The sequence below is a fragment of the Pogoniulus pusillus genome, chromosome 32 (genome assembly GCF_015220805.1).
Source record: "Pogoniulus pusillus isolate bPogPus1 chromosome 32, bPogPus1.pri, whole genome shotgun sequence".
NCBI lineage: Eukaryota > Metazoa > Chordata > Aves > Piciformes > Lybiidae > Pogoniulus > Pogoniulus pusillus.
The window spans coordinates 1,730,849-1,754,278 of NC_087295.1; the positions used below are offsets into that span (position 1 = coordinate 1,730,849).

Genomic DNA, 23,430 nt, shown 5'->3' on the forward strand with positions numbered 1-23,430 from the left:
CATCTCTTTGTCAGAAAAGCATCTTGTGTCTCAGCCAGGCTTTGTTTGGATTCCAGTGCATTTGTCACATCCACACGAAACAGCAATGTTTTGAGGGGGGGAAGCTGCTGCCTGGGACTGCTTGTGTTGTGTAAGAGTGGAAAGAAAAGCAGCCAGATAAGGAAATTGGTGTCAAATCCTTTTCCAGTGTGGGCTGGAGATGAATGTAGGAAGAGAGATGTTCAGGTTCACAGGCTCACAGGATGTTAGGGGTTGGAAGGGGCCCAAAGACACTGTCAAGTCCAACCCCCAACAATCTAGCTCAGGTCACACAGGAACACACCCAGACAGGCCTTGAAAGGCTCCACAGAAGGAGACTCCACAACCTCTCTGGGCAGCCTGTGCCAGGGCTCTGGGACCCTTACACTCAACAAGTTCCCCCTAGTGTTGAGCTGGAACCTCCTGTGCTGCAGCTTCCATCCATTGCTCCTTGTTGTACCCCAGGGAGCAGTGAGCAGAGCCTGCCCCCCCCTCTCCTGACCCCCAGCCCTCAGATAGTTATAAACATTGACTCAATCCCCTCTCAGTCTTCTCTTCTCCAGACTAAGCAGCCCCAGGTCCCTCAGCCTCTCCTCACCAGGCAGTGCTCCAATCTAGCTTCTAAATCCCAAACTGGACAGCAGGTTGTGTGATTTGTAAGTGTGACCTCTGTGCAGTAGCTGGACCTTGCTAACACAGCACCGCTGATCTGATCTCCTTTCCTCTGTTTGATATTGCAGGGCAGTCAGTTGGGGGAGCCTTCACCAGTGCAAAATCAGCTATGTCCTCCTGGTTTTCCACTTTCACCCAGTCGACCCAAAGCCTCGGGGACTAAGTGATGGCTTTTCACCATGCTGCTGACTCTTTCAGGTGCAAAGCTTTTTCTGAGCTGTAAAAAGACCACTCCAAAACGCCAGAGTGGAGGTTAACTACCCCAGGACCAAACCCAAGGTATCTGTTGCTTGCAAGCAGACTTGGATTGTCAACACTCAGTTTCACTTAGAAGTGTGGCAGCAGGGTGAGTGTCTCCAGAGTGGGAAGGCATCTGCAGCCTGGTGGTGGTATGTGAAATGACTGTTTCTCTTCAAAACTGAGCCTTTACAAAGACACTGGCAAGCAGGGCTTGTTGCAAGCCGGCTCTGCTGGACTCCAGATTTGTACATTTTCGTGGATGTTGATATATTTATGGAAAGTAGCTTCTATTTTTCAAACCAAATAGCCAAATGTTTGTGAATTCTTGTTAGAAATAAGCAGAGTAGAAATATGGATCCCTCTTGCAGGCTGCTTTGAGAGCATCTCTGAGAAGAGTATATGCTGGAAGCAAAGGGTTCCAAGCCAGGTGGAGCTTTCTTGCTCTCACCAGCTGGAGTTGGCAGGGTGCAGAGCAAGACTGTGGCTGTCTTAGGGGTCTTATTCCTTTCTCCTCTGTAGCCATCTGCAGTGGTTTGTCTCCAGCTCTCTTTGTGTGTCCCCAGTCTGTGTGACAGTTCCCAACTTGCCATGCCACAGCAGGCCTTTGTAACGTGGCATATGTTTTGGCTGTGTTTCTACCCTGGCACTCGAACGAGGTGGGTTCCAGTCGGAGAGAGAGCTTCAGGAAGAGTACTACAAAATAGCTCTCCCCACCTGGGATTGGAGCACAGATCTTGCTTTATTAGGCTGTAATAACACCCTCAGTGTAGTTACCTCCGTGAGAATAGCAAGTACTAAGCCCAGCACAGTAGCAGCCTCTGCCTGGCTCTTGGGGGTTTACCACTACACTTAGGCAGACCCTTGCAGACAAAAATCAGCTCTGTCCGGTTTCTGTGTTGCCTCAGGGAATGTTATGTTTGGATAACTACTTTTTTTTTGTTTTTTGTAAGGAAAGCAACACTAGAACTGGGAGAGTAACTGGGATGGCTCAGCTGGTGTCCTTGTGGGAGGAAACACAAGAGTTTATATGAAAAGCTGAAGTGTGAAGCTTGACTTCCTATGTAATCTGCATGCGGTGTCTTCTGTATGCAAATCTGCTCCACTTCCTATGTTTCCTGCTTCTGAGAGAGATTCTGTCCTCTCTCTGGCAGTCTGTGTGCCTCTAGAGCTATGCCTTCTGCATCCCCTCCTGGTACTTGTTAACATTTTCCACGTGACATTGTCAAGTGTTCAAACTTCTTTAGCTTCTCTCAGTATTTTGCCACGTTCTCTTCTGGGGCCAAGATTTCCAGTCGCGATTATTGCTTTTATTCCTCATCCAAAATCCAGCAGCTGTGCAAGAGATAAACGAGAAGGCTTGGATGTAATTTGGTTTAAGAAGTGAAGTTCTAATTTCTTGAGGTGCATTCTGAAAGCTGATAGAGAAGCCACACTTTTGTCATGTGGTCGCTCTCCAACAACTGCGTTTTCCATCCCCTTGCTTCAAACAGCAGTTCAGAAATACAGGATCTGCTTTAAAACCTTTATGAACCTTTTTTCCAAGGACAGAGGAGATGGAATGGCTGTGGAGAAGCTGAGGGTGCACAGCTAGTTGGAGTAGCTTCATTTGTGAAGGGCAAAAAGGCCCTGAGAGCTCTGCTCTGGACATGCCTGTGAAATGATTTTATAAAGCTGCCGCACTTGCTCCTGCTCTGTGCCTGCGTTTGTGTCTCTAAGAACTCTGCTCTGCTCTCTTCTGTTCCACAACTCTGTGACAGATATCTTTATCTTTCCAAAGGCTGAGGAATATTTCCTGTGAAGCAAGATCAGTGCTGGATTTATTCCTGCTAAGTCTAGAGCTTTCTGATTCACCATGGAGATGAACAGAATAAGAAGGGATCACTCAGCAAGTGGCTGCCTGGGATTTAAGTGCTCAGGCTTCATATTGTAGTGAAGGCTGAATCAAGGGGCATAAAGGATTTAGTCACCTGCAAAACTAACTTCCACCTAAGGCACACCAGGAGCTCAGAATGGGGAGCTCTAGGAGCCAGGCAAGTGTTTGGGATTCACATGCACAGGCTACAGAAACAGGACCTTCAAGGATCCCTTTTCAGTATCCTTATCTAAAGCACCTCCTCAGCTGTGCAGTATAGAGCCAATTTGTGAACTCTCTGCATTCCTCTTGCTCCCACAAACTCCTTCACTGGCCCAGGCAGATTAAAAAGCTTAGTCCTTCAGTTTCGAGGGTGGGAGCTTGATCTGAGGCAAGGCAGAATGAGGTGATGCCCTCTGCAGTACTGAGGTGGTGCTCTGTATGAGGGCTTTGTAAGGCTGCTGCACAGCATTTCTCCTGGGGGCAGGAGGACCAGGCAGGGCTTTCTCTGTAGTCTTTTTCCCACTGGCCCAGCTGTCGTGGAGCCAGCATGCAGCCCTTCTGTTTGCCTTTCTCTACAAGTGGTAGAATAAGACACTTGGATTAACTTTCCATCTCCTTATGAAGAAGCATCCTGCTAGCAAGCTGGACTGGGATTTAAACGCATCCACCGATTAAGACTCATAGTGTAGGTGGAGTTGGGAAGCTATCTCCATGATATGTGGCCTTCATTAACAGCTATGTTTGCTCTTTTGTATTTGCTTAAATCTCCTTTTGGGCTGTAGGACTGCATGCAGCCATAGAAGTTCATCTAAGCTGCTGCAGTCCTCAATCTAACGGTTGTCACCTCTTCAGTTAAATCCAGTGTAAATCCAAATGCTAATTTATTTCCCTCTCTTCTGATTTAAAATGCCCAGCACAAGAATTGTGACTTAGTCAGAAAGGCAGGCAGTCAGCTTCCATGTCCATGCCCCTGACACCCATTCCTGCACTGTAACAAGGGCCCAAGTCCCAGGTGAATTGGTGATAGTGCTTCTGAAGGGGCTGTGAAGCTGCTGTTGCAGCTCTGCCGTGATGTATATTGCAGAGGTATTGCTGCTGTGGGTGTGCAGCGTGAACTGACTTACAGGTAACACAACACCACGTAGCAAACCTCTCCATCTCCAGCAAGCTCTGCTTTTTGTGCATGCCAGCATTTGAGGAGCTGCCTGTTGAGCATAGATAGCAGATATAAGCTCCCCAAGCCACACAAGACTGAGTATTGTTTGACCTCGTATTTCATTTGACTCACCTTCCACTGATCCTTTTCAAGTCCTACCCTTAACTCCCATGCACATCTGACACCTCAAACATCACAACACAACGAGCATCTTTAGATCACTGCTCTGCTGCATTGCACTTGTTTGACCCTCTACACGTTTTAAGCACCTTTGTATTTTGCCTAAACAAGCTTCTGATTTCCACAGAAGTTACTACTAGGCAGAGAACCCAAGGTGGCAGTGTTCAATTCCACAAGCAAAGGCAGATTTTAAACACAGAGACAGCTGCTTGGTGATGGATTGAAGATCCAGCAGAAGTATTGGGTTGTTGGGGTGGGGGTTTTTTATCTTATGCTGCTTGAGAAATACATCCAGCCTCTTTCAAAGTCTGCCTGCTCAAGAAGCTGTATTATTTCAAGATGTGAATTCCAGCAGAAGACACTTGCAGGGTGTCAGAGGTGGAGAACTGCTCATAATACTCTGGCAGGTTTCTTGGTCACTTCTCTTCCATTTCAGCTGGTTACAGATGTTGCTTTCTGCCGATTTAGGGCAAGAGGATCCTGTAGTATGACTTTTTATTCCCTACTGGGTGCTGCTCGTTGTGAACTGATTGAAACCTTAGTAGGTCAGAGGCTTTTTTTAAGTGGGCAAGAACTTTGGGTACCAGTGTAAAAGACTGCTGTGTATCTAGCTTTAAATAGGAACTACTTCACGTGGCTTGTGGTATCTACTCAAGCGCAGGGTGCTGAGTAAATTGATTGCTGCACATCCAGTTCTCTGCCAGAGTGACCTATTTGAAGACTTCTGCTGTCACTGCCACGGTACCTAGCTGAGAATGATTGGGTAAATTGCAGTTCCCAGTAGGAGGGAGCTAACTGCCTTGAGGGAGCATTGAGATGTGAATGAGGTGAAGCTGGTGTCTAGAAAATGGTTGCAATTCTCTGAAATGGTAATTCCCTCCCCCTCAGTCCTATGCAAGTAGTTATGCAAACCCCCTGCAAGATAAACTTACATCATGTTATTGCTGCAGTGTGATTTTTTTACTCTCTTGCAGGTCTTTAGTTTTCATTGAAAAGGGCAATGCAGAGTATTCATTAAAGGCAGAAACACTACATTCTTGTGCTGTGATTAAAGACGTGTGACAAAGTGCTTCACCGTGTTTCGAGTCTTTAATAGTAGAGCAGAGCAGAGACTGACTTCAGAAAGCAGGCACAGAGCTGTAGTTCTGCCATGGCTTGGGGCTTGACCCCAGTTTATGGTAAGCATTAGAAGTGGTCTTTGGATTCATAGAAGGGAAAAAGTATGGAGATGGATTTTTGTCAGTTAAGTAGTGACCTTGATTCCTCCTATTCCTCTGCTCTGCGGACAGGCTCAGCCCAGATGTTGTGGACTTCAAGGGGACCTCAGAGCTGCCTTCCACTACCTGAAGGGATCCTGCAGGGAGGCTACAGAGGGACTTTGCATGAAGGGGGCTAGAGGCAGGACAAGGAGGAATGGTTAGGCTGTATCTTAGGAATAAGTTCTTCAGTAGGATGGTGGTGACTCTGGAACAGAGCCCCATGAGGTTGTGGCTGTCTCTTGCTAGGGATGTTGAAGGCTAGGCTGGATGAGGCCTTGAGCAGCTGAGTCTACTTGAGAGGCATCTCTGAGCCCCCATCCCTGGAGATATTCAAGGTCAGGCCCAATAAAGCTCTGAGCAGCCTGATCTAGTGGAGGATGTCCCTGCTCAGTGCAGCCAGGTTAGACTAGATAGCCTTTGGAGGTCCCTGCCAACCCAAACCATGCCATGATTCACTGCTCTACATCTAACCAGTTCTCTTTGAACAAAACTCAAGCTTGCAGTTAGGTAGTGAAACAAGTGTGAGAATGAGTGGAGGCACTGCCCAACAGCAGAGGCCAGCTGCCTTCAGGAAGGGGGAAGTAGAACTAGGTAGGACTAATTTAAAGTAGCTCTACCAAAAAAAAGCAGCAAACTTTACAAGCAGAGCAAAGCTGATTCATTGAAACGTCAATGTAAATACAGCTCAAAGCCAAGCACAGGTGGAATAGGCTGGCATTAGGCTGGAGCTTTGTAGTAAGATCTTGGCTAGGATTGTAAGGGCTTGAATCATACCTGCTCTGTTGATGCAGTGAGAGCTGCATTTAGCTGTTGTCTTTGTTCCCACAGAAGCCTTTCTCTAACTCAGCTGCTAGTGACCGTTTCCAGGCACATGCCAACAGCTTCCCTCTCGAGTTATGCAAGGAAAGAATTCAGGCTTGTCAGTTGCATTTGTCAGCCACTTCCTCTGGGCTCAACACTGACTGCAGCACCTAGTTGTGTAAGTGAACTAATAGTAAGTATGTCTTGAACAGTTACTACAGGTCTTAAGTTCTGTGTCATTCATAGGAAATTAATTTGATATAAGGTCCTACAGCATCCTGGATCATATAAATACAGATAGAACACAGAGTAGCAGCAAGGCATGCAGGCAGTGTTTTAAACCCTAGATGGATTACATCAAGGGCAGCTTTTTCAGGCTGTGTGAGGCAACTCTTGCCTTACAGCCACTGCACTTCAGTCCCCTAGCTCCTATTTCCCTTTTTTTCCCATTGGTAAGAAACCAGACATAGACATAAGATTTTAAACACATCTTGCAAGTTAGAATAGAATCATCCAGGTTGGAAGAGACCTCCTCAGTATCAGAGCAAACTCACTGTGCTCCTTGAGTAGCCATAAATCATTTACACTTGAAGAGCACAGCCTTGTCCCAAAGCAGGCTGCCACTGGCATTACAAAGCACTAGCACTGTTTTAAGGCATACTTCCTTAACAGCCTTGCAACCAGATGTCCCAGGCTCCATGAAAGCAATCTGAACAGACCTAGCAGCAGGATCCCCTGACTCACTTCCCCAAGCAGTGCAGGTATTTAACCGCCCCCGACACTGATGTATTGCTAAATGCAAACATGCTGTGGCACCTCCATAAAAAAAAAGGCACTGGCTTGCCTCTTGTTGTGGGCACCATCGTTATTCTGGCTCCTAGGAGTCCCTACGTGGTACAAAACTCCAGGAGGGGGAGTTTTACTTTCATAGAATGGTTTAAGTTGGCAGGGACACCTTCCACTAGAACAGGCTGCCTAAGGCCTCATCCAACCTGGCCTTGAACACTTCCAGGGTAGCTGTGGGGCACAGAAGCACCAAATGTGATCAAAGCTCACATTTGGTGCTTCTGTGCTCCACAGCCTCTCTGGACAATCGGTGCCAGTGTCTCACCACCCTCACTGCAAAGAACCCTTTCCTAACACCGAGTTTGAATCTCCCCTCTGCCAGTTCAAACCCACTATCCCTCATCCTTGTACTTTCCTGTGAAGTCTCTCTTGTGCAGTCAAAACCTTTCAATTACTGTACAAGACAGAGCTTTGTAAAGCCACTTGGGACCTAAAGCACCAAAAGGGGTAGGTGTCATCGCTGTGCAAGCTGCAGTTGTATTCACTGGCACTGGAAAGAGAACTAAGGGGAAGCCAGTGGCAGTTTGGGTGAGGGAGTAACTAAATCTGCTCTTCACGATGAAGATTGACAATAGGTCCCCCATCTACTGAACTGCTGAAAAGATTCTTCCTTACCTCTTTAGTATCTCCTTTAGTTTCAGTGGCTTGTGGCTGGGGCAGTGCTGACTGATTAAAAACTGCAGTAGGGAACTGAAGTTCAGTATCTGACTGGAATGCCCAGGTTACAGCTTCCCCTGAGCAGTAAGCAGCACCAGGTCCCATGCTTGGCTCCAGGCTTTTCACAGCTCACCTCTTGCACCTTACCTTCACCAAATGACTTGGTAGAAGTGTGTGTCTGGGTGTAAGTGTAGAAAGCACACTCAAATTGTGTCAGATTCAGTCTTTTTTAATAAATTAATGTCATTCAAAATACAGTGCCAGAACATGATGCAGCTGAACATGCTAGTAAGGTTTGTCATGAAGCACCTGTGTTTAGGTTAGGTTGGCGGCGCCCCCGCTACTGCTAGTGGTTCCTGGGATTAATGCCAGAGCAGCACTAAGTCATCTGCTCCCCTGCACACACAGCACAGGATATTCCTGAACAGTTTGCTCCCCCACCCCCCTTCCCCAAAAGTAAAAACCTGATAGCTAAGGGATATCTATACACAATCACACTACAGTAATGCTTGTTGTTAAATTAACAGAAAATAAAGACCTGGTTAATCCACACTAGAACTTCTGTTTTACAATGGAAAAATACATCAGCAGCAGGAAGGAATATACATGAGCCAAGGTTACTGTAATACAGAACGTGGAGGCATTTGCTGAGGAAAGCTCCACAGAGACCCGCACTACGAGGGCTGGCAACTCCTATTGCAAGCCCAGCAACTTAAGTCCACACCTGGTAAACTGCCAGCTGCTTGGAAGACCTGTTTTCTAACCAGACAGGTATAAGTTAGTGAAAATAGAACACATGCACCTAAGAGTACAGCTTGACTGAACCTGCAGTCAGTTTGCCCTGCATGTTACCATACACTGGAAGATCTACCCTTCCTACCACAGGTAGATCCATGGGATTTGTTTCTTTTTCTTTTCATGGCATTACTACACCAACGTGGGGATTAGGAAGTGCGGCACAGGCCTTTAACGCGGCCACACCGACGGAGCTAGCACTTAAGTAGACAATCCAGAAGTCGCTGACATCTAACTGGAAGATACTTTTGAAAGAGCTGTGACATCATCCTAGAAACAGCAACTACTTTTTTTTGTGGTTGTGGGTTTTATTTTCTGAAGCTAATTTGCCCAAACCAAGATTCCTTAGAGCTAGAAATTGTTTAGATGAGGCAGCTGCTTAAGCTCATGACATACATACATGTTTCTCAATGATCAGGTAATAGTAGTTGAGATTATGGAAGCAGAGCTGCTCATTCCACTGATTGGTACTGAATGGCGGCAAGTAGGGCATAAAAAACACAACTGGGGAGAGACAGGTTTGACCTTGCTGCTTCCAGCCCTCTGCTTTCACAGCTGTTTATTTCATCATAACTGGGCACAGAAGCAGTTGTGCAGTCTAATCTGGGAGCTATACAGGTGGTAAAGTAACCATCTCCCCATCCAGCTCAAATTCATCAGCTCCATCTGGTGAGAAGAGATACGTTGGAGGTTTCCATGGGGACTCTTCGAGGCAGGATGGATACAGCTTTCCTACAGTGCACCGGAAGTCTTTGCCCAGGTCCCACAGCACACGTTCAGATATGTGCTGCCTCAGGAACCAGCGGTCCAGTTCCAGGTCATATTGGTAGGTGGCATACTTGGCTCTCTCGTTCATGTGGGTCTCTCGAATGAAGACGCACAAGGCGTTGGAGATGACGACGGCTCTGACGCAGGGGTCAGAATAGCGCTTGGCAGGGATGTTGGCTGCCATCCTCCACTCGTTTTTATTCACGTCATAGATCTCCACAGTTACAGAAGACCCATCCACAGTACTGCTCGGCAGCCTGATCCCGGAGTTGCTGGCAATATGCAGTCCTCCAATGTAGAAGATTTTGTCACCGAAGGCAGCGGCCGAAGCGAAGCACCTGCTCGTCTGGCGCATGGCCATCTCCACCCACGCATCCGACCGGGGGAAGTAGCAGTACATCAAGTTGTGCGCCATGACGTAGATGCAGTTGTGAACGGCCACCGCTGTGCTCCACTGCCAGGCGCAAGGCAAGGGGCTGACCATGGTCCACTCGTCTTTCTCGGTGTCGTATCTCTCCACAGTTCTCCTGTTGAGCTCTCCCCCGACGCTGTCTCCTCCGATTGCATAGATGTAGCCCTCGCAGCAGACCAGGGATGGCTTGATACGAACAAACAGCATGGGCGTCTTTGGAAACCAAGTGTTCTGCTGGGCGTCGAACCAGTAAAAGCAGTTCACAGTTCTGAAGGCAGCCTGGAGCTTGCTGCTTTTACTGTGGTTAGTTTTGGTGTTTTTCAGGGGGACTTGCCCACCTGCTATGTAGATGTCATTATCGGGTGTTACCAGCGTCCCGACCTTATGCAAGTCAGCAGGAGGGTTGCAGAGTTTGTAAACCTTTTCTGCCTGGGGGCTGTAACAGACAGAAGAATAAAGACTCCCGGGGTTTTCAGCAGCAGCTTCAATGAATATCATCATCTCCTCTTTTGTCATACCTAGTCGGGGCTTGAAAAACTTGGGCATGGATTTGTAGAGTCCTTGCACCACCACTGACTTGTCGTTGGGTGGCAGCCCTTGAAACCAGGCTCTCTGGGTCACTTCCGACAGCGCATCGATGCGGATTTGGCTGAGGACGGAGGACAGGTACTGCGAGCGCGACTCCGTGTTGTACTCCAGCCACAGCATCGCAGCCTCGCGGACCGTCTCCTCCTTCTCCACGTTTAAATTGTCACTGCTTAAAATATCTATCAGTAGGTCGTGGGAGAGCTGCATGAAAGCCTCCTGGTGGTAGACGGCCGTGAACTTGTGCTCCACCATTCTTTTAGCACTCTGCTTCAGCTCTTCGCAGCTGAAGAGGTCGGCAAAGCTCAAGAGGCGCACGCAGTTCTCGGCGTTGATTTTCTTGATTAGGTATTCTCTGCACCGCTGTAACACATCGTCTACCTGCAGGGCAGAGAAGAAACACACTTCAGCATTGCTGCACGCCATCTACTCCTTCACCTACCTGCATTTAACAGCTTGGGTCTGGAACATATGCTCAAGTACAGCAGCAACTTTACTCAGCGATTCAACTGAGAGCAGGTAGAGCAATGAGGCTGGTGAGGGGTTTGGAGCGCATACAGGGAGTGGCTGAGGGAGCTGGGGTGGTTTAGTCTGGAGAAGAGAAGGCTGAGGGGGAGACCTTCATGCTCTCTACAGCTACCTGAAAAGAGGCTGTAGTGGGGCCAGTGCTGGTCTCTTCTCCCAGGTAACTAGCGACAGGATCAGAGAAGTAACTTTTGAGTTGTGCCAGGGGAGGTTTAGATTGGACAGTAGGAAAAAATTCTGTACGGAAAGAGTGGTAAGGGGTTGGAACAGGCTGCCCAGGGAGGTGCTGGAGTCACCATCCTTGGAGATGTTCAAGAAGCTGTAGATGTAGCACTTCAGGATGCAGTTTGGCAGTCATGGTAGCTGGGTTATGGTTGGATATGAAGACCTTAAAGGCTTTTTCCAACCTTAATGATTCTATGATTTTGTCTGCTGGGGGAACTAATTGTCTAAGTGTTAGAAGTGCCCTCTTTTGCTTCCACCTTCCATAGGGAACGGAAAGCAAGGAGGGATGAGTACCTGAAACATCTGGCAAAAAAGTGCTGTGTATTTCAAGCAACAGAACAAAAGTATTTAGAAATGAGTGAAGAGAAAATCCTCTATAACATGGAAAAAAAATGGTGTGGCGAGTAGAAGCAGTTCCTTCACCCTTGGCATCTAACACTCCTACCTGTAAGAAGCAGGCAGTCTCATAAAGCTGCTCCACGGTGCTGTCACTTAGTGCCAAGTTCCCCGTGTAGGCGTAGGTGATGATGATCTGCAAAGTGGCTGCGTCCACGTTCCTCAGGTGTACGTGTGTTTGTTTGCTTTCACTCAGCCCGCTCATGAACATGGCTCTGAGGACAAACAAGCAGACAAGGATCAACAGTAAGTACAGTCATCTTTAATAGTCAGCTCTTAAGTCTTCAGTGATGACACTCCAAAGGGTGAACACTCTTTCTGGTGACCTGTTTACAGGTGTTTGCTATTTGCCTTAGGCTACCTTCTAGTATTTAAGATAAAGCATTTGTACAGAGCACTCAAGAAGTACTGTGGGTGCCTTAGGTAGAAATAGAGTAGTTATGCAAACCCTTCAGTGTTCATCAGCAGAGAGCCCTAATGAGCTCAGAGATGTCATGATGCAACTGAAAACTTTTCTATGTTAGCTGGTAAGAGGGAAGAAACATCCCTCAGGAAGCTGTTGAAGCATACACAACTAGAGTTTAGGTTCTAAACCAGAAGCAGCAGATTTGTGCAATGGACTGAGCTAAGTCATAGCAAAAAGCAGGCTCCCCTGGGAGGAGGAGAAAGCAAGCTCAGAAAAATGGAGCAAGGACTAGCACTCCTTGAAGAATTTCTTCTAAACCATTCATCTTAATGTGCAGAAAAGCAAGTTTGTCTGACATCAAAACCAACCAGACTTGGTCTGAACAACAGCAAAAAGCACAAATATTTCCATTACATCTTCCTGAAGAAAGCAGAAAGAGAACTTCAAAAGGTACTATTTCCATAATGTTTGCTGTACCTCTTGCCCATTCTGGCTTTGTAACTGCAGCACAGCTAACAACTACCTAGATTCTAGAACTGTAAACCAGCTACTTGTCCATTTCCTCAAACTGGGGATATTGATTTTTAAGGGCTTTTGCTATTCCTGGTTGCACTAAAAATTCAGCTCAAGACTCTCTCTAATTTGGCGATACTTAGGGAGCTAGAGATGACAGAAGGTTGAAGGGAGGGTGGGTGCACCCTATGGTCCTGCCTCCAGCTGCAGAGGTGAAAGGGACAGGGAAATAAGACTCCAAAAGCAAAGCCATTCCAGGCAGCATCTGATATCGAGACAGTGCCCACCTCTGTCTTCTTCTAAGCTCCTTAACTCAGACCAACTTGCATTTTAGCAGATACCACTGCCTGGCCAAGTGAGTATCAACTTGCCATGTGGCTCTTTCAGAGTAAGCAAGGCAGTATGAGTGCCAGCAGACTCCCTCTTCACAGACAGGGAGAGGCAGCTGCTCGACAGAGTCTGGCTCCAGTGCATGCTCTCACACTGCTGAGCAGCCTGTGCCTGAGCTGGGCTGCCACAGCTCAGCATTCGAGCACAAAGACGGAAGGTGAGCTGGCTGCAGTCGTACACAATGGCTGGGATCATGCTAAGAGATGCTTTCTATTCATCCCCCTCTCCATGCAGCCTCCTAAGGGCTATCAATTTTTCATAATAAAGCTAAATTTAGGAAGCTGAGCTTTTTTTTTTGGGTAAACTAGAGAGGGAAAACAGACCATGACAAAACCACAAGCCTGATGCTTCTTTTAACCAGCGCCAAAACCTCATGCCATAAATAATAAACAAACACGTATGAATAAGAGATCTGACTGCATATTCTAGCACCACTCTGTCTGGACTCCTGACAGCTTTCCAACCTTATGATTAACCACCCACATTAAATCTGGCCACATTTCCAGTGCCTGTTACTTTACAGGCTGTTGGGACTATGTCACCTGCACAAAGCTGCCAGCAGTGTCTGTATCTAGCCATCACACAATGCTTGTTTCAGCCCAGATGAAAAAAGCTAACAAAACCCAGCAGCAAGAATGCAAAAGTCACAAATTAATCCTCAAGTAGTTCAATGCAAGAAAGCAGACAAAACACAGGAAGTATTTTAGAAGCATTCTGTGTCCTGAGCTCATCTCAACCTGAGAGTGCAAGCTGCAAACCTTCCCTTGATTAACCAGGAAAAGAAGTGAGAATCCTTTCAGAATGCATCAGGGAGGTAAAACATGCATGGGTGTCACTAAGGCTGCTTTCATGCGTCACAGTTTCAGACAGGCAAACTACTTACACTGTGTTGCCAACAGCAACAGAAAAAATGGTTAATTGCTGCAGAAAAACCATGTTGCCTCATCATGTAGAACCTACTGTGAAGGTATCTCCACTCTACATCTTACTAATAAAAACTCTGGAGAAGACAGAAACCAGGGGAGCAGGAGCTACAGAATAAAAACTGCAACAGCATCTCAGTGGAGGGAAAAAAAATCCTCTAGACCAAGAAAAAAACCCCAAAACATCCACACACAGAGAAAAAAAAATCCCAGTGCACTACAGCAAGGCTCTCAGGCACGAGAAGAGTTTTTGGCTTCTTTGCTGATGACTGGGAAAAGGAAGCCATGAACATACACAGCAATCCCTACTCCCACCAGAGCCTTCTGCTACCAAGCTACAGCTAACGAACATGGCCATGGAACTGCAGTTAATAAACATGACAATGGAAGCCACATAGCCAACTCTCAGTGTTCTTACCCCACCTTGGGAAGTAAATAGCTAAAACATTTCAATAGTACATTTCTTATTCTTCATATTTAATAATTATTCAGACCTTATGAACTCCCTAAAGCAAATGGACCAGCACAAGTGTGGATTTTTTTCACTTTCTGTAAAAACCTACAGTGCCTATGCAGAGCAAATGATGGAAATCTGACTGTACTCTCTTAGTGACTGCAAAGAATTATATTTAGGGGTTTTTACTCACTTCACTGATCTTAAAAACTCTCTGCAGCACATCAGTTTATTAAGCCATTCAGTAACACTGCCCTCAGCAGCAGATACCATGAATTTTCTAGAATTAACAGACCCTAGTTTGAATACTTACCTGAAATAGGAGCTGCATGTGGCAAGGACCATCTTATGGCAGGGAAATTCGGTGCCCTCAACAATCAACACTATGTCAGTTAGCAGCTGCTGTTCATAAAAGAACTTCAACTGCTCCAGCAAGGATACAGCATACTCCGTGTTGATCTGCCTCTCGTCCTGGGTAGACATGACTGTATTCCATTAATAGTTCCAGGACCAGAGAGAAAAGTCAAGATCTTTTCACCAGGGAAAGGTCAGCTGAACGTTTCTGAAGCAAGCAGGGACAACCCAGCAGAGTCCTTCAGATGTGATGCTGATAAAAAAAGGCAGTGCTGCCTTGGGCTGCTGAATCAACGTTTCAGGCTTTGACCTACTCTTAGGTCATCATGCTTTGACTTGATGTCACAAGCTGGTCAGAGACTTTCAAGAGTGTCTGCAGAGCTCCTGTGGAGATCTAGGATGCAGCGAGCGAGTGAGCAAAAGCCAGGTCTGAGGTAGATGTTGTGGTAACATCTCGTGAACAGGGCTGCACTTGAGTCACTGAAAGCAGGAAAATAAAATTCATTTACACATTAGCACTTACCAAAATTATCAGTCTCTCACAATTACCCCTTAAAATAATTGTCTAGCAAAACTTTTCACATTGGTAATAATTCCTTGCACTAAAACTCCTGTAGAGAGAAAAACCAACACAAAACCAAAGCAGAAGACTTTGTGCATTCATTCTCATCACAACTTACTTGTCCACTAACATCGTTTATTTCAGCAACACAGTTTCTCTTCTAAGAGTTAAAAAGAGATTCAGTAAGACTTTATTCCTCCTCCCAGAGGTGCCCAGTTTTCCCACTGAGTACACCTGTGCATGTCAGTAAAATCACCTGGTACCATAAAGGACACCAGAGTACATCTATCAAATACTTCCAGGTTTAACCTTGCACCATTCTTTCATATTCCAAAATCAAGGAACAACCAGGAACTGTGCCTAAAGCCCAGGACATGACTATCACTACAGCTCATGATGAACAGGGAATGCAGAAATGCTTTTATTGAAACAACATCATTTAAATTCCATACAGAAATATATGATTTAGAGCAAGATGAGGGCTACAGAAATACCTGTCAGCCATATCAAAGATCTGCTGTGCCTGCAGTTCAAGTCAAAGATAGCTCTTTTAACACACATTCACTTGAAAAATACATGTTTAATTAATACTACTTTAATTACTAATAAGTTAGTGTCACCAATCTCTTTCAGTGAAGAAATATAGAGGAAAAAAAAGGAATCTCAAACTTAGTTTTCAGTGGCTGTTTAACAACAGCAGTCAAAAGTCAAACCCAGCATTCACTCTTTGTTCAACTGAGGCCACTTAATTAAAAACAGAAAAGGTGTCAATATTTGGAGGAGGAGGGACAGACTACTGTCTGCTGTAGTAACAGATACCAGCATAAATCTTGTCTTCAGACCTTCAAGTTTGAGGTGCAGTTAAGCACTGAAGTCACTAAACCATCAGTACATCAGTTACCTGAAGATACTGCTCACCTAAAGCAACAACCTGCTTCATGTCACACAGCTTCTTTCCACCAAATTAGCATGCATCCTGTCTCTGCATCACTGACCAGTATCCTGGTTATCTGAGAACAGCTTAACATGCAACCTAATCCACTGACAGATTTTGCACTGAACTTCAAATGGCTACAGACACACAGACTTCCTAAGTGTGCTCGGCCCCCAGAAAGAAATAGCTTGTGGATCTCCTGGTAGCCCAGAGCTCTCTCCAGAGCTTTGTTTTTCTCGATTAGGAATAAAGTTTAAAGAACAGTGCAAGCCAGTGGATTAAACTCTGAGCAGAGCATCAGTAAGACTAAGCTTCAGCAAAAGAAGTTATTGATAGCATAATTCTCTATTCTGATGTGATTTTCAAGAATATAAATCTTCACAAACACGTAGAAAGCAAAACTAAAATGGACTGGTTTAGTCCATATCATTGGTGACAGAACCAGCTGAGGATGCCATGGAGAAACTGATATACACCTGCTAGTAAGATTAAAGACGCTCTTGGCAGCGTGTGGCTGACAGTCAGTAACTGAAAAAGCAGACCTGTTCAACAGAAGACAAGTTGAAACTGTGAAATTAATTGCTATAAATAGCTGGAACATCTGAGTATGACCCTCAGTAGCAGGCAAAACTGAGGAGATGACAGGAGTCTTGTTGCAGAACATTGATGCGAGGTGAACCACCTCTGAACCATTAACAGCACTGGAGTCCTTGGTTTACAAGCTGCTCTGAAAGCAGCTTATCTTCATGATGTTATCCAAGGAGGTGGCACACGGTAGGAACGTGGTACAGGCATGATTCCCCCTTTCCACATCCATACTGTGTTTTGCTGCCAGTGATAACTATTTGCTAAAGAACTAAAATTCCAATGTGCCACAGAGTCAGCAGTCACATCCCATTCCCTTGTAGTGGAGCCACACTAAGTAGTCCTCAGAAGAGCAATACATACCCTAAGACTCCCTGAACTTCTGGTCTAAAATTACCATCACTTATTTGCCCAAGAGAAGTGAATCTGTTCCAAACGTTAGGATAAGTAGAGCAGGAACATTTCATGCCTGGGAAGTCGTCAGAAGTAGACCTCTCTCACAGCTCTCTGAAGAGTTCAAGACAATTTTAAAGCAGATAGAGGTTGAAAATCTGAGGCACTGAAATAAGAATCAGCTTGTTCAAGGCCACGTATTTGCCAAATGAGAGCTCTAAGAGGCTCGGCTCTCTCCACCCCAGCCTAGCATCTCTGTCACTGTGCTGTACTTGGTTACTGTGCAGCTCTTGGACCTCAGCCAAGTGAAAACCACGAACCTGAGGAGATGTCTACATAGATGCACTGCAGTCTCCTGGAGTGCTCACATGGTCAACAGTGCTGATTTATGGATGAAAATATCAATGGCTGAAGTTAGCTTAATATCCTGAACTGAAACTCTAATAGAATAAAGAGAATCCTTGAGTACAAGTTCTGTGAGTAAGCTTTTCCTCTTCAGTGGTGCCACTGGAATGACCATTTTGTTCTGGGCAACCTCCTGGAAGTCAGCACTCTAAAACAGGACTGGTAGGTAACTGCTGGAAGGCCACAGCAGCACTGAATTGCAAACTTAAGTTATTACAGAGTGATGGAAAGTAAGTCCCTATCAAGCTGCAGAGAATCATTAAGTAACAAGTTGATAAGAGGGTTTGTTTTGAAGTAATTGCTTTCAGCTAAAGTAATTTTAATGCTGTGGCTTTTAACACTGGTTCGTGTACGTCAAATCAAAAGGAAACCATTCCAAAAATTAGTCATCAAATGTTGATGAATTATGGGACAGGCTATTAATTGCCTCCCTTGAGCCTGTTTATCTTCTGAGGTCAGGCAAAGACTGATAAACACAGACACTGTACTACACACATGGAAGCGTTAACACTGTACCTCCAAGTGTAACATGCAATACAGACACTGACTCTTTCCAGTTTAGTTAGCAGGGAAAGGTCTCAGCTACATGAATACTCTTGAAATAAAAATTGGTTTGTTTTTTCCCAAATTGGGCAAAACAGATACAGAGATATGCAACTTTTTGTGGTGGAGTTTTAGATATTTTGATACTAGAAAATTAATGTCTTCTGAAAATCCCATTAAGATGCCTACCTTCCAATGAAATGTATAGGAAATAAAAGGTTTAAAAGGATACAGGTTCCCATCCTCATCTTCAGCCACCTCTCATCCTAACTTCACTAACTACAGTTCACATTTAATAAACCTGTGTGTTTGGAAAAGAAGGGGGGAAAAAATCATTGTGCAGAACTTATTTCCCTGGACATTATATTTATTTAATCTAGTTTGAATTAAAAAGCCTTAAATGCAACTTTTGTGCACTTTTAATCAAATTCCTATTTCCATCCAGGGGCAGCTTCATACAAATCACAAGTGAAAACACGTCTGAAGCAGTGAGTCATTCACTATGTTTAACATAATAAAATGTCAGAATTCAGAACTCAACAAGGGTAAGCCAAACTACACAAGCATTCGTGTGAGGAGAGAAAGCAATCCTCCCAGCCAGCAGCAAAAGCACCCAGCTCAGGCACTCCAGTACTTAGGTACTCTTAAGGATATGCCAAGTTACAAATCACCCTTTCCAAATTCTATTGACTCAAAGTGAAAGGGGGAATGCAAGTACTAAAAATGACTCAAGTTGATGATGTAAATCAGTACACCTAGCCAACAGATCTCAAGGATGGGAAAGAAGGAAAGAAGGAAAGAAGGAAAGAAGGAAAGAAGGAAAGAAGGAAAGAAGGAAAGAAGGAAAGAAGGAAAGAAGGAAAGAAGGAAAGAAGGAAAGAAGGAAAGAAGGAAAGAAGGAAAGAAGGAAAGAAGGAAAGAAGGAAAGAAGGAAAGAAGGAAAGAAGGAAAGAAGGAAAGAAGGAAAGAAGGAAAGAAGGAAAGAAGGAAAGAAGGAAAGAAGGAAAGAAGGAAAGAAGGAAAGAAGGAAAGAAGGAAAGAAGGAAAGAAGGAAAGAAGGAAAGAAGGAAAGAAGGAAAGAAGGAAAGAAGGAAAGAAGGAAAGAAGGAAAGAAGGAAAGAAGGAAAGAAGGAAAGAAGGAAAGAAGGAAAGAAGGAAAGAAGGAAAGAAGGAAAGAAGGAAAGAAGGAAAGAAGGAAAGAAGGAAAGAAGGAAAGAAGGAAAGAAGGAAAGAAGGAAAGAAGGAAAGAAGGAAAGAAGGAAAGAAGGAAAGAAGGAAAGAAGGAAAGAAGGAAAGAAGGAAAGAAGGAAAGAAGGAAAGAAGGAAAGAAGGAAAGAAGGAAAGAAGGAAAGAAGGAAAGAAGGAAAGAAGGAAAGAAGGAAAGAAGGAAAGAAGGAAAGAAGGAAAGAAGGAAAGAAGGAAAGAAGGAAAGAAGGAAAGAAGGAAAGAAGGAAAGAAGGAAAGAAGGAAAGAAGGAAAGAAGGAAAGAAGGAAAGAAGGAAAGAAGGAAAGAAGGAAAGAAGGAAAGAAGGAAAGAAGGAAAGAAGGAAAGAAGGAAAGAAGGAAAGAAGGAAAGAAGGAAAGAAGGAAAGAAGGAAAGAAGGAAAGAAGGAAAGAAGGAAAGAAGGAAAGAAGGAAAGAAGGAAAGAAGGAAAGAAGGAAAGAAGGAAAGAAGGAAAGAAGGAAAGAAGGAAAGAAGGAAAGAAGGAAAGAAGGAAAGAAGGAAAGAGGCAGTTGAAAGCTCTGGATTCTTGAGTACTGTATCAAATTTGCATCCTTGGCAGCAAAAAAAAGATAGGTAATTGACAAAGCAGCTCCGGACCTGGAAGTCTTCCTCTCTTCAAAAGCCATCGAAGGTGTCTTTGAAAACACTGCAGCCCAGAAACCCGAGGACATCAAGGAGACTCTGGTAAGGCAACAACATGAAATTTCACAACAAACTAAGGACCAGTTTATTCCTACAACGTTCTCATCTTGGAAATGACTATTCACTTGGAAACTACTACTACTTCCCATACACATTATGCTTGGAAGGCGAATTACAACTCAGAGGCAGGTGAGCTTTCTGGAACGCTGCAGAAGCCAGAGACCAGAAGTGTCAGGCTCCACACTAACAACACGTCTGCTCACAACGCAGTCTTCATTACCAGCCTCTCTCCTGTTTGTCTGCTCCTAAAGGAAGCACTACACTAAAGGAAATACCTGCTCAGAAAGAAAATTAGCACAAGATAAATCAACAGCTTCACCTGGCAACTGGCCTTATACGCAGAGCACAGGTAGTTTCCATCCCCAAGGGCGTTTCTGTTTTGTGGGAAGACCTGACCTGTTTTGGAAAATTAATCTTTGAAACAAAGTGGGGCAGGGATGTCATCACTAAGATCCAGCCATGCACATCGGGTATGTACAGAAAAGTGTTTGGGGTTTTTTCTTCCTCTGAACTGCAATATGTTAATGAATTCAGCTTGGCTTATTTAACAACTTAAATCCCAGTTCACAGGTATACATCACTTCCATAAGCAGTCACCTTGAGGTGTGATGCTCAACTCAAGCATTTCTACAATGAGAACACAGATGAACAATTAATGCAGCTTTACTAATCAGAACTCAGTTTCTGCAAGGTGGAGTGTTTTATAATGGATATCTTATTGAGGCATCTAAAATTTATCTCCAAATGCCAACGGCCACTAAATTAATGAAGAGAAGTTTTAGAGCCTGCACCACCCCTGGTTATTTTCCCAATCACATCACCGACACAAAAAAGCCTGCCCTCAAAAACTGCTCCAACAATTGTCCAAAATGCAGTCAAAAAATACTCAATAAGCAGCAACTTCCCTTCTTGAGCTTGAGTCTGTTCCTGCAAGATGCTAGTTACACAACACTCAGTATAACAGGACCCTTTTACTCCACAGGCAAAACTAACCAGGAAAGAGGTGCAACACATACACCCAGGGCACAAGGCTATGGGATTTACACATCTGAGGATACCAAAGATTGATAAATACCTATTTCTCCTGATGCATTTATGAGAAGCTGAACTAAGTCAGCTGTGTGTTTTAAGGACCTCCTAAATGCATCTTAACACAATTCGGGCAGAAGCAGCCCTAAGCGAGCTCAGAACAACTTTCAGGTCGATCACAAAGTAACACAGCAAGCCAAATTCTGGCTTTGCAAAGGAACCTCTAAAAACGCAGATGGTAACTACCACACAAATCCATTTCTAAATTCTAATTCGTTTCGAAAGCAGCAGGTACTTATCCTATTCCAAACAAAAATAGTCGTAAATACCAGAAAAAACATGAATTAGGCAGGCACATGGCTAACTTCGAAGCTGCACTATGCATGCATTTCGAGTGGAGAAGCTCACCAGGAGTTACCTGACTCTTCAAATCCACACAGAAGCAGTGAAGCCCACCTTGAGCCGCCGTAAGCACTAATCCTACACGCACTCAGTCAGATGTACTGACAAGCAAAGGTGGGCAAGCACAAGAGACGGCAATGTCATCGCTGTGCTCTTCTCCTAGATTTCATCGCGCCTGTCCCTTCAAGCACCTCTAAGGAAAAACGCACCGAAGTTGGAAAACATCCCAACGTACTCAGCTGAAGAGCGGCACCGAACGCTGGAAGCCACATCGCCCTTCCCATTACAGGCAAGAGTTTACGGTTCCCTCCTGCTTACGGGACTAGAGACGAAACATCGCTTTCCTCTTCCGGACATCCAGGTGAACCGTCTCGTTCCTCCGCTGCTTTATCCCACTCCTGCTGCCCTCAGAACACCCCTGCCAGCGCTAAGAGAGGGGCACCTTCCCTCTCCGCCAGTACCGGCACACCCCGGGGGCAGGGGCGGCCCCGCACGGCTGAGCCCACTGCGTTTCCGTCTCCTGTCCTCCCGACTCTTCCGAGCTCTGCCGCGCCAGGAGCCGGCCCCGGCCAAGGGCGTGGAGGCGGGCCAGCGGCCACCTCGCCTTCCTCCTCGGGCTGCCCCCGCCGCAGTCCTCCGCCGGTGTCCAACGGGCCCGAGAGCCGCAGGCTGCCGGGCGGGAGCGGCAGCAGGTCGCAGAAGGGGCAGGAGGGAGCCGCACCCAGGCGGGGGGAAGCCAGAGGATGCCGCAGCGGTGCCCGCGGGCCTTCCCGCCGCGGGAGCGCCGCCGAGGCCAGGGAGCCTTCGCGACGACGGCCTACCCCCGCTCCGGCCCCGCAGGCCGCCACCGGCCAGCAGACGGCAAACAGGAGCCCACGGCCGCGCCAGACGAGGGCAGCCGCCGCCTCAAAGCGCGGCGGGACGCCTCGGGAGAGCCACCGCCGCCTCCCTCCCCCCGCCCCGTCATCGCAGACAAACCTTCGGCCGCCGCTTCGTCTGCTGCCTCAGCGTCCCGACCGCGGGCGCGCAGCGGCGAGGAGACCAGGGCGAGCGGCGGAGGAGGCGCAGGCTCGGCTCTGGCCGCGGCTGCAGAGGCAGCGGCCCCTAGGCGCGCAGGCGCGCTGCCCTCCGCCTCCTCATCCTGCCGAGCGCGGCCGCCGCGCCCGCCCGCCCGCACTGCGCATGCGCGGGGCCCAGCGCGCCAGCGCCGCCGCCCGCCAGCCCCAGCCGCCTCTTCCGCTTCCCCTGCCCGCGCTTCCGGCCGCTGCAGCGCCCCCGGCTCGGCGCCGCCTGCCGGCAGCAGCGGCTCACTGCAGCCTGGCGGCCGTGAGGCCTCGGCGCTGCGTCCCGGCGCGGTGCGGCTTGGAAGGGGTCACTGGGGACGATCTGCATCCGACCCTCTTGCTAAAGCAGCTTCATCCAGAGCAGGCTGCACACGATCGTGTCCAGGAGGGGTTTGAGGCTCTTCAGAGGAGATTTCACAGCCTCTCCAGGCAGCCTGTGCCACTCCTGTCAGCCGCAGCGAGTGAGGCGCTCGGCAGTTTGTGTTTCAGTGCCACAGGCAAGTTCAGTCTGAACGTTATAGACAGGGAAAGCCCAGAGAGCGCAGGGATCTCCCGCCTAGAAACCTCACAGATCCACCGAACTCACCAGGATGGAGAGACCTCCAGCGTCATGGAGTCCAACCTGTCTCCTGTGAGCGCAGACTGAGGGAGTTGGGGCTGTGCAGGCTGCAGCAGAGGAGGCTCCCAGGGGACCTTCTTGTGGCCTGCCAGCATCTGCAGGGGGCTACAAGAAAGCTGGGGAGGGACTTTTTAGGCTCTCAGGGAGTGACAGGAGTGGGGGAATGGAGCAAAGCTGGAGGTGGGGAGAGTGAGGCTGGAGGTGGGGAGGAAGTTGTTGAGCAGGAGAGTGGTGAGAGGCTGGAATGGGTTGCCCAGGGAGGTGGCTGAGGGCCCATGGCTGGAGGTGTTTGAGGCCAGGCTGGCTGAGGCTGTGGGCAGTCTGATCTGGAATAGGGTGTCCCTGGGCATGGCAGGGGGGTGGAACTGGACAATCCTTGTGGTCCCAACCCTGACTGATTCTGTGATCACCTAACCCTTCTAATTAACTAACCCATGGCACTAAGTCTCCCCATGGCACCCAGTCTCCTCTTAAACATCTCCAGGGATGGAGACTGCATCATCTGTCCACACTTCTTTGCTTTTCTCTAGTCACTCC

General features: G+C 46.8%; 2 protein-coding genes across 5 annotated transcripts in view; one reads left to right on the top strand and one right to left on the bottom strand.

Annotated features, from left to right (window-relative positions):
- The window catches only part of AVL9 (AVL9 cell migration associated), a 28,939-nt gene extending 23,749 nt beyond the window's left edge, over positions 1-5,190 (top strand). For both annotated transcript variants that reach the window (XM_064169581.1, XM_064169582.1), the window contains exon 16: positions 759-5,190. In XM_064169581.1, coding sequence (XP_064025651.1) covers positions 759-853 — 95 coding nt within the window. In that variant the 3' untranslated portion in view covers positions 854-5,190. The remainder of the gene's footprint in view (positions 1-758) is intronic.
- A 2,702-nt stretch (positions 5,191-7,892) lies between these two features.
- KBTBD2 (kelch repeat and BTB domain containing 2) lies at positions 7,893-22,274 on the bottom strand. 3 transcript variants are annotated; one of them, XM_064169950.1, is made up of 5 exons: positions 22,189-22,253; positions 19,675-19,758; positions 14,390-14,910; positions 11,440-11,605; positions 7,893-10,625 (listed from the first exon to the last, which is right to left on the bottom strand). In XM_064169950.1, the coding sequence occupies exons 3-5, from the start codon at positions 14,557-14,559 to the stop codon at positions 9,090-9,092; spliced, it is 1,872 nt and encodes a 623-aa protein (XP_064026020.1). In that variant the 5' UTR covers positions 14,560-14,910; positions 19,675-19,758; positions 22,189-22,253; the 3' UTR covers positions 7,893-9,089. The 3 variants fall into 3 exon arrangements, with proteins under 3 accessions (XP_064026020.1, XP_064026019.1, XP_064026018.1); XM_064169949.1 differs by lacking the exon at positions 19,675-19,758 and having other exon boundaries at positions 22,189-22,274; XM_064169948.1 differs by lacking the exon at positions 22,189-22,253 and having other exon boundaries at positions 19,675-20,831.
- Between the last annotated feature and the right edge of the window lie 1,156 nt (positions 22,275-23,430).